General features: G+C 57.6%; 1 protein-coding gene across 1 annotated transcript in view; it reads right to left on the bottom strand.

Moving 5' to 3' along the window:
- Window positions 1-10439, bottom strand: part of INTS3 (integrator complex subunit 3) — a 26054-nt gene that overhangs the window by 2947 nt on the left and 12668 nt on the right. Inside the window, exons 8-17 of the mRNA XM_026863920.1 lie at window positions 9094-9188; window positions 8417-8523; window positions 7338-7457; window positions 5905-6034; window positions 5014-5068; window positions 4071-4174; window positions 3473-3517; window positions 2907-3026; window positions 2629-2782; window positions 971-1039 (exon numbers count right to left, since the gene is read on the bottom strand). Of these exons, the coding sequence (XP_026719721.1) occupies window positions 971-1039; window positions 2629-2782; window positions 2907-3026; window positions 3473-3517; window positions 4071-4174; window positions 5014-5068; window positions 5905-6034; window positions 7338-7457; window positions 8417-8523; window positions 9094-9188 (999 nt within the window). The remainder of the gene's footprint in view (window positions 1-970; window positions 1040-2628; window positions 2783-2906; window positions 3027-3472; window positions 3518-4070; window positions 4175-5013; window positions 5069-5904; window positions 6035-7337; window positions 7458-8416; window positions 8524-9093; window positions 9189-10439) is intronic.

Below are 10439 nucleotides of genomic sequence, written 5' to 3'. Positions count from 1 at the left end.
GGGGGCCACGCAGCCAGAGCATCGTGGGGAAACAGATGAAGAATAACAGGAAGGAACGAAGGAATTGGAGAAGGGAGGGGAGAGGAAACGCCACGGGCCTCTGCTGGGAAAAACAAAACCTTTGCATTTCAGCACGGGGCAGAGCCCAGGAGCAGAGGAGTAAGAAGGAGGCGGGGGGGGTGGTGGGGGTCAGGGCATCATGACTCAAAACCTTTCCTGTACCCAACGTCGGCTCCAGCCTGCCAAGCAAAACTTGCTGGCGAGGCGTTCTGGCCCCCGCGCAGCTGGGAAAAGCACGACGGGCCGGGGATGGTGTATAAATAGGGCGAGTTAAAGGGTTATCGGGAGATCACGCTCCAGACGAGCCCAGACAGCAGAAACACGCAGCCCAGCATTCTTGCCCGTGCCCACCTCCCCGCCCCCGGCCTTTGCCGGGACTATTTTTGGGTTGCTCATGGCAACTTGGCGTGACCGTGAGGAAAGGTTCCTTCCAGGAGGGTCTTAATGAGGGCTTGGCCTTCTGTTCGTTAGCCCGCAGGGGATCTCCCACCAGGGCATAAGCTCGGCCCGAGCCCGCCCGCCGTGACGCCGCCCGGTGCTTTGCGTCTCCCCACCAGCACGAAGCCCCTCCCTGCCAATTAGGTTTATTATTGATAATTATTATCACTGATTGGCCACGGCGGGGCTTTTTGCTGCCACTCAAGTGGGATCCGAGCAAACCCGGGGAAATCTCAGCAGCCAGAAAAAGCAGCAGCCGGGATTCAGCCTCCCGACAGCGCAGCTCCTCAAGGGAAAACGAATCTCAGGGGTTTTGGGGCTCCTCTTTGCAAAGCCCGACGGCTCGCTTAAGAATGGGGGCAAAGGAGGAGAGAACGAGCAGAGTGCTTCCCCCCTGGACGGGCTTAAACCTCCTGGGAGCGGGGAAAACCGCTCGAGGAAGGTGCTGCCTCCCACCCCGGCCCCTCCTTACCTGGAATGAGTCGATGACAGCTACAATCATGTTCAGCAGCTCACCGCTTCGCAGGGTCTCATCTGGGAACTGCAAGGGTGTAAAACCAAGGCAGCGCTCAGGAAGGGACACGAGGGAGAGGCCAGGCAAGAGCTCCTGTCCCCAGAGCTGAGGCAAAACTCCTCCTCGGCCCAGGCTCACGCACACACGTCGCTCCTCACGCTGCCCTGACCCGGCGGCTCGCCTGGGGCTTCCCAAGCACAACGGGGGAAAGGAAAAGGAGCCAGAAAAACCTGCAGGAGGGCTGAGGGGCTGTTTTCTGTGCACAGCCCGGAGCGGGCAGGTTCATTCACCGCTCGAGCGGGCCCGGGGCTGCGGGAGGGGGGAGGCTGCTGCGAGCCAGCGCCCGGCACATCTGTGAGACGCAGCTGACACCGACCATCTGGAGCGAGCGGGGCTGCGCGAGGAGCGAGGCTGCTGCTTCCACTGCCAGGGGCAGAAGTCAGCCAGACCAGAGCGGTTAAAATTCTCCGGTTTTTCCCCCCCCACTCTCCTCGCTAGCTTCGCTCGCTGTTCCAGGGCCTCACGCGTTACGCAGCACTGCGAGGAATTAAAATTAAAAAAAACCCAACGAACGTACGGGGCAAAAGGCCGGGAAAATTGGCGGCAGCGAGCTACAGCTGCACCGTTTGGATCTGGCTGTTCAGACAGGCTGCTGTCAGGACATTCTGCCTGACTCGAGCTGGTCACTACACCCACGGGGGCAGCAACAGTCTGACCCCCTGCTTTAGGGGGGGAAGGCTGTTAAACCTCACCAGGGAGGGGATCCAGCGGCTGCTCTCCACCAGGGCCCCCCCGGAGGACGCGCTGTGCTGCTGCGTGGCACGGTGCCTGCTCTTGTGCAGGTTTTCCCCCCTCCCCAGGCCGCTGCTGTGCTGCTTTCCCCCAAAGAAACCCTCGGGAAGCGCTCGTGAGGAACGGGGCTCGACGGCCTCAACGCCCAGCAAATGTTCCTGCTGAACCAGCCAGAAAGGAGGGAGGAGCGGGGCCAGCTCATTCCTCCCAGGGAATGAGAAAGTACACGCAGAACCGTGACCCCTCCGTCTATTTAGATGTTACCCTCCCTCTCTCCAACCCCCAGCACTGCTCCCTGAAGCTGGGCGATCGCTGGATGCTTCTTGGAAGCAGCCTCCACCCCACAAACGTTTCAAATAAAAAGCTGCAGCCCGCGAGGGCTCGACAGCATCCCGGCAGCAGCAGCTCTGCCCAAGATCCAGCCAGGCTGCGTGAACTGGGACCAAACTGGGACCTATCTGGGGCAGATCCCTGGCTCCCTGATCCAGATGTGCTCTCTGCTAAGTCCAGCTGGCTCCACCTCAGCAGCGAGTGCTGAAAGCAATAAAACCTTTCATTAAACCCAAGGGTTCGGGGCAGGCAGAACTCGTCCCGAGCGCCGCTTCCCCCGGACTTTGACACGTCTGCTTGGAGCCTTCACCTGCTGCTCTCCAGAAGAGCAGCACAGAGCAAAACTTTTTCTAGGTTTTACGGCTTCTCTGCTGCAGGGTAACAGCCCTTGGAGCTCAGAAATGAACCAGTGCCCCCAGGAAGGTAAGGAGGGGGGGGGACGGGGACCCCTGCGCATCTGAACTGGGGTTCCCGGTGCCTGGCAGGGGCTTTACCTCTGTGTAAATGGAGGGGGTGAGGTAGCAGAGCAGCCGTACGTCGTCCTCCTGGCAGGCCTTCATGTCCATCATCAGACACGTGTGCAGGTCCCCCAGCTGCGTGGCCTGGGCGAAGGACTCGTAGAGGTTCATCTTCCCCGCCGCAGCTTTGCTAGAGGGAGACGTGCCCAGGTGAGCGCGGAGGGGTGGTGGTAAGACCCTGAGCCATCTCTTGGAGGCAGCGGGAGGCCAAGTGGAAGCTTGGATGCTTCCTGCAACCCTGCCCACGGGCCTACCTGGCTTTTAAATAGTACAGGAGGTGGTAGCCGATCTTGGGTTGCTTCTGGTAGAGTTCTGACAGGAGATCCAGCAGCAGCGAGAAACCACTATTATCCTCCTGCATCTGGCAGAGGTTCCTTGAGGAGCACAGGACAGGGAGACGTCACAAGGGACCCCCTGCACGAGCTTCTCTGCTACCACCAAGGCCCAGCAGCTCGCAGGGAAGCCCAGCTCCCAGTACCAAGCATGCTCCAGACTGGACACTGGGGCCACAGGTCTCCCAGCCCTGCTGCAAAGAACAGCCCGTGCAGCAAAGGCGGGGTGAGGACCAAGCAAACTTCTGTTGTCCAGGGATTCCAGGCTTCCACAAAGGACCAAACAAGCTGCTATTTTCTTATATTTTAAGTCTTTCTGCTGAACAAAATGCAACACAGGCAGAAGGAAGCAATAAACTCTTCTGATCCTGGGATCAGCCCTGGGGCGTGGCAGAATTAGGCCCCCAGGGTTCAGCCATAGTGGTGGGTCAGGAAGCAAACAAAGGCCTAAACTCGATTACGGAAAAAATTACTCAGAGCAGACCTACCTAAATATTAGGTAGAGAGGCTTCCCCACTGACTCCTCCAGAGACCTGCAGGACAAACGCAACAGTCAGAGCTCTACGGGTGCCCACCCTCCACGTTTCCCCAGAAATGGCAGGGAAAAAGCCCTGGCTCTTGCTCGCCGTGGTGCTCAGGCCACCGAGGGTTAGTCCTGGCTAACGGGGAGACAGAAGTCCTGCTGCCAGAGCCCAGCATCTCCCACTCTGAGCCCTGTTCCAACAAAACCCCGGAGGCAGAGCGTACGGTGCTGGTTCGTGCGGGTACAGCAGGGACAGATGGAGCGTTTAGGGACCTTGTTGTGTCCTGGTCAGCAGCAGCCACGAGGGCATTGACTAAACCGAGCTCTGACACGAGGATCTGGGGCAGCAGGTTGTCCTGGCACTTGTGGGGAGGAGGAAGATGTTTCTCTTTCGAGCCCTGGATATGACAAGCCGACCAGCGCCACGCTGACCGCGGTGAACCCTGGATTGCTTCGCAGGGGAAGCTGCTGGCTGCAGCACAGCTTTCTGAGAACGGTGCATATTTTACTGGGAAAAACCCAAGGCCCAGTGTGAAAGGATGAGACACAAAATAGAGCCTTACTCCTCTGTGATTTCTTCTGGCAAAACCTCACCACGGAAGTGAGCCTTAAATAGCTCCTGGAGGCAGGATGCGAGCACTGATAACTGCTCCGAGTCGAAGTCCTCCTGGCAGAGAGAGAAAGGAAGGAATGAGGGGAGAAAGCGCCAGCTCAAGCCCTGCCTGCCCAGCACAGGTACAGCTGGGAGGGACACAGCAGAGTCACTGCTGTGGGGAACAGACCCCGGGCTGCTCAGTTTTGCTGCTATTGCAGCACCAGGAGCTGCTCATCAGCAAGACAAGCCCCTAACTGATGCCCAGCCCTGAAGCATTTCACAGTCACCGTGGGCCACTTGTCCTCTAGTGGCCAGTGATTCCCTGAGCTCAGCTCTCCCTCTGCAAAGGACTAACAGGGACTGAAGGCAATGAGGCTTTACACCCTGAGAAGCCCTTTCCCACGGAGGGAGGAGCTGCTCTCATGTGCTAAAAGGCCACTTGACTAAAGGGAGCTGATAGAGGCAGGGGATGAACGCTCAGCTCCTGGAAAACATCTGCAGTTCTGCTGCTGGGCAGGGCTTGCTGCGGCCTCTCCCGAGCACAAAGCCCAGGGCCAAAAGCATCCCAGACACACGGCACATGCAGAAGCCCCTCGGAGCTCTGCAGACACGAGCAGAGCAGCCGCGTGGGGTCGAAACGTGAGCGTGTCGTGTCCCCCACCCCCCCAGCAGCTCCTGGGGACGTTTGGGCACGAGGAAACAGAGCACGGACGGAGCGATCCTGCCCTGCTCGGCCCTTCCAGCCAGCAGCAGCCCGGGGCTGTGTTTAACAAGCCCGGAGAGAGCTGCACAGCAGCGTTTTGCACTCCTTTAGGATTCCAGTGTCCCTCCCTGTTCAGTCGTGGCTCTTGGGGCAGCCGCGCTGGTTTAAGAATTAGGCCGGAGTGCTGGTCCCAGCTCTGGGCAGTTACCTCCAGGACTTGATCCACGATTTCCTGCATGACCTCACACTGAGCTTCCGTATCGCTGGAGCACAAAAACAAGAGGAAATCCAAGTTACATAGGAAGATACCGAGAGCGGGGACAAGGGGGCTTTGTGCTGAGTTGGTTTTGCTCGGGACCCCCCCTCAGGACCTGAGAAAGGGGACAGGGGGGGGGACGACACTCTGCTTAGTGCTGGTGCCAGGCTTAGAGGAAGGCATGGTTCAGAAGCACACACCGCAGAGACCCAGCCCTGGAAAAACGTGCTGCACTGCTGCAGCACCTACTTACAAAAGTGCCCGAGGTTGTCTGCAGCAAGACAAACAAATTAAATGACTAAAAGCATAAGATTAAATGCACTTAAAGCCATAAAGACATAAATTACGTTAAATCAGTCTGCTACGCCAAGGTCTGCAGAGCAAGAGGGTTTTTTTTTAAACCTTCTTCAGACGGAATTAATTCCAAGGTCACTGAAAATCAAAGAGAGGAGGTGGAGACGTCCGGAGAACAGGTATGTGTCTGTCCACGGGGAACGTGGCCCGTGCAGAGATGGACTGAACCCCCCCAGACCACAGCCAGCCCTCCTCAGTCCAACTCAAGAGCCTTTTGCCCTCCTGTCACTGATTCAGCGAACTGCTGTTGTGTCCTGGTCTGGGCCTGTTCTGAGGACAACTCCCAAGGCTCTTAAGCCAGCGCCTTTCAAAACCACCTGGGCATTTCCTGCAGAAACTCTTGGAGGAAGAGCTCTCCGTGGTGAAGCCACAAGGTTGCACGAGAAGGGCTCCGGGGGAAGCGGCATTGTACAACGGGCCTGAAAGGTCTCGTGTGTCGTTGCCCTGAAGAGACGGACACAAACTCTAACAGGACCAAACGATACCAACCTTCCCTTCTGCAGCTGCAGGACTTTGTCCTTCAGCGACTCGTCCAGCTGGTCCAGGAATGGTGTGATATCAACAGGCTCCTCCACAATGGTTTCTTTGATGGGATGAAACCTGAACTCCCTCTTCTTCCCTGCAACAAAACAAGTGGAATAGTCTATTTTCCCAAGCAGCTACATCCAAGCAGCACTGGCAGCAATCTCTGTCCCAGCAGTGGGAGCTGTGTGGGGCCGCCAGGGCTGTTGGCACCCCAGGAGGAGCAGCGTGTCCCCCCCCAGTGTATGGTCCAGCCTCAGATCTCCCCTTTCACCCTTTAGAGACGTGTCCAGGCCGCAGGGAGCGGGAAGGTGGGATGGGATCCGACCGCAGGGGCTGTCCAGAGCTTCCCGTTCAGTTTCCAAACCTGATGCTCTCCCTGTCCTTCAACACGCTCCGCACACGCAGCCGGCTCCCAAGTCTCCAACGGACTCTGGGACCGAGATACCCCAACTGCTTTTCCACACCCTCATCCTCCAGGCTCATTCCACGCCACAAAAATGCACCGTGGCAGAGCCAGAAGCGCCAGGGCCAAGGCAGAAGCGCTCGCAAAGCAGCTGCCACTCAGGGATGGGACAAGGTGGGTGATCCCTTTTGTAAAAATCCTCTCTGCACGCAGCTTTTGAGCCTGTGTCCCTCTCGGGGGCCCCAAGCAGGGTGTGATGGGCCTATTGAAGCGCTGTCACGTTCTCCCCCACAATCCTGGGGCTGTGGCCCCTCCCCACCGCAGGGGTAACCCTCCAGCGTGGCAGGAAGCCCACAAGAGTCCTACCACCAAGGCCAGGAAGAGCTTGAGATGCCTCCAGCTCCAGAAGGGATTCTGGCCTTGCCCCATGGCTTCGAGAGGGAGCGAGCGTAATGAAAACCGTGTGGCTGAGCAATTAGAGGCCTGAGCTTCATTAGCAGCTGCCTGAGAACAGAGACACCCTGTTCCCAAACCAACCATCCCGTCCAGCATCTGCCACAGGGATTCCCAACCATGCAGCACAGCGGGGCTGGAGACTAGTCAGACATCGAGAGAGGACACGGGGGTGGAGAAAGTGCTACGTTTGGAGGGGTGAAGCTCTAGGGAACAACCAGGCAAGGAGGTGAAGCCCAACAGATCCGGCTTCTCTTCGAGCACAGATCTAGATCAGATCTCCTGGACCTGGCTGGCCGGGGACTGGGAAGCAGCAGAGCGTCGCTCTCAACACCTTCTCTTGCAGAAGGAAACCTGGATCTCGAGAAGGGGCCCTACCTCGAGCGCTGCTTGTGAAAAAAGGGCTTTGAGGGAACCGTGCTTATAGCTGGTGCTCTGAGAATCCTCCATCACAAAGGGAAGGTGCCCGCGAGGCAGCAGGGAAACACCGTCCGGCGCAGGGGCAAAGGCCACGTCCTTGTGATCTGGCTGCACTCCTCACCTTTGCTGTTCAAGTCATCTTCGTCATCGCTGAAGGCGGCCTCGGCATTGTCATAGCAACCGTCATCCTTTTCTGACATATGATTGTCCATCTCCATGGAAACAGGTTCCTCGATTTTGACTGCAAGAACGTACACAAAGGGGTCAGGGCAGAACAGCTCCTTGCACAGCCTCCACGGGCCCCGGCAAGGAGATAAAAGTGCTTTGAAAAGGAAAAGAAAAAAAAAAAAAAAGTAATCTGGGCAAGTGACAGACCCTGGGAAACTCAAGCTGGGGAAGGGCACTCCCAGCACCTCCACCAGCCCTACCCGGTGCCCCCTGAGCTGCCCAGCGGCCTCGGGCTTCATCCCTCACCCGGGCCAAGAGCAGAGCCCCAGCTTTGCCAGCAGAGCCCGGGAAGGACAGGGGTGGGGGGAGATGTTTTAAGATACAGAAACACTTTTCACTGCCCCACTCTGCCTGTTGGGAGTTGATTTTGTTAGTGCTTGAATTAAAGTGATGGTCTTGTTTTCTTCCCCTAACGAGCCTGTCTTTTGCCTTCATCCACTAAGGAGTGAGCGACCCCTTCCCTGTCCTTATCTCCATTCCTGAGCCTTTTGATTCATTTATTTCTCCTTCCCAGTGCTGGGAGGGAAGGGCTGGGTGAGCTGCGTGGTGCTCCGTTGCTCTCTGAGCTCAAACCAGGCTTTGGGGCAGGCGGATTTGTTGGGTAGGTGGGTCCCTTCAGCCAGGGATGCAGCAGAAAACCAGACAGGCTGGCAGGCACAGGCCTTCAGCAGCTCTCCTGCTAAATACAGGTTAGAAATGCTTCCTCTTTGTTTAACCTAATTAGGTTAATCAATTAGCCTACAGAGAAGAAAGGCTAAGTACCCCCTACGGAGCAGAAAAATGGGTGGTGTGCACCTTGGGTGTACAGCAGGGCTGAGGCGATGGGAGACCACAACCAGCCATAAATACCAGCCCCTTGAGGCCTCCTCTCCCCCCTCTGACCCTCCGAGCAGCAGCTGCTGCTGCAGGAGGGGCAGGGAAAGCCCCGTCTGCGGGGAGGCAGCAGCACTGCAGCCTCCCCCTGCCACCTACCTTCGATGGGGGGCGAGGGCGAACTGCAGAACTCCGGGAATTTCTCCCTCAACATGGCGCGGAGCTCTTTGTCCAGCTTGGGGTTGTCGAAGAGAGGGGCCAGGTGTCTGGGAGGGGAGCGGGGAGGAAAGGGAAAGGGATGAGAAAGAGGTGGGATGCGGCGCCCTGCTGCGGAGCTTCACCTCGGTGGGCGTGCGAGGGGATCTCCCTTACGCCAGGGCTTCGGTTTGTTACGGACCACAAGCCGCGAGGTCCCACGTGCCCTCCTGCGGCTCGGCCTGGGTTCCCTCGTTTGGCCACCAACGGGCCTGGAGCCCCCAGAAGACACGTGGGAAGGGGAGAAGAGGCTTCACCTCTCTGGGGGGGAACCTGGGTGATGCAGGCTGCAGCACCACCAGCAAGGCTGCTCCGTGCAGCCTGGGGACACTTCCATCCATCTGAAGCCAGCGGCTAAAGCTTCCCTCACCCACCCTGTCCCTTGCTTCAAGGAAAAGCTCTCGGAACCAGCCTCAGCACCATAAAGACACAACTACGGCTCCTTCTGTGCTTCATACACAATACAAATGCCCTCCGCAGCTCCGACAGGGCCTGGAGATCGTTTGGACTCGGCTGATGACAGCCGGGGGAAAAATTGGTGCGCGGTTGTATAAACGCAGTAAAACTCGGGGCTGTCTTACGCAAGGACTCGCTTCTCCACGATGTGGGTGAGAGAGTTGAACACGCCTTGCCGGACGTGAGCCTCCAGCGGGGGGTAGAAGTTGGGAATGATCTGAAAGCAGGAGAAAAACCCACGTTAGTGCCATCGAAGCCTGCCGTTGGGGCCTGTGTCAGCCAGAGCTGAGGCTGTCGCTCAGCTTCCCGGGTCACCCTCGGCTCAAGCACCACATCCCAGCTGCTCCTGCCCACGAGGGGCAGCAGGAGAACTCTCCGAGTGCAGCATCTCGGGGATGGTGGGTAGAAGGGGGTCCAGCCCACACCTCTGTTTTTTTCACCCCGGCAGAGCAGCCGATGCATCTCCCAGGGATGAGGAAAAGCCACAGACGTTGCCTCGTGAGCTGGGAGAAGCCCTGGGACGTGCCAGGGCCACGCTCCAAGCAGCAGCGACCGCTGCAGGGCGCCCCCCGCCGCCCCAACCCAACATCCAGCTCTGTTCACACACAGTCCTCTGCTCCTGGAGGGAGAAAAAGGACTCCTCCCCAAAATCTGGGTCATCCCAGAAACCTTCCACCTAATTCCTCTGCCAGAAGCCAGCAGCTGCTTTTGCAGCCCGGGAGCACAGGGAGCGTGCTGGGCATGAGGGAGGAAAGTGATGTAACTCGCAGCTCTTCCAGCGCTCATGCCACGGAAAGACCCCGCTTCCAAGAAACACCACCAGCCCTCCCTGGGACCAAAATTACTGGAACAGGCAAGTCTTGGCAACGCCTGCCCCAGGCTGGAGGGGCAGGAGCAGCTCGGCGTGCTGCCCGAGGAGGGCTGGCCTTTGAAAGGGGGACGGTGGGTCTGACTTGTTCCCTGCTGCAGTGAGATTCTCTTTGCCCTCAGGGGGTGACACCGGGCCAAGCAGTTCATTAGGTATTAAATGGAACGATTCAGAAGCTTTTTTTTTTTTTTTTTTTTTCCTACTAACGCTCATCCTTCTGGAAGGATTTATTTGCAGAGTTGAGAAGTCTTACATGCCTTCCCACAGTGGCGTTCCCATTAATGAATGACACATGGGCCCAGTGCTCCGACCTCCAGGAACGGTCCTGGATTTATCAAGAGGCCACGAGGACTCACCAAAGCCTCTCGAGGAGAATTATTTGGCTGAGCCTCCGCAGCAGCGTGCCTGACTGCGCTCTTGGCTCATCAGCGAGGGGAATATCCCTCCTTAATTTAGCATAGGTAAGGGGAGGTTAAAAGGGCTGCCAGCAGATACTGAGCTACTCTTGCAGGCTGTTTCGCAATCAAGAGGCTCAGGGCAGAACAGACCAGATGATGCACTGAGGAATGTGGGAAAAAAAAAAAAAAAAAAAAAGGGGAAAAA

Source organism: Athene cunicularia, assembly GCF_003259725.1.
Source record: "Athene cunicularia isolate RWA chromosome 25 unlocalized genomic scaffold, athCun1 chr25_part1, whole genome shotgun sequence".
Taxonomy (NCBI): Eukaryota; Metazoa; Chordata; class Aves; order Strigiformes; family Strigidae; genus Athene; species Athene cunicularia.
Note: the sequence above shows the minus strand (reverse complement) of the source record. Positions and strands in the feature narration are given on the sequence as shown.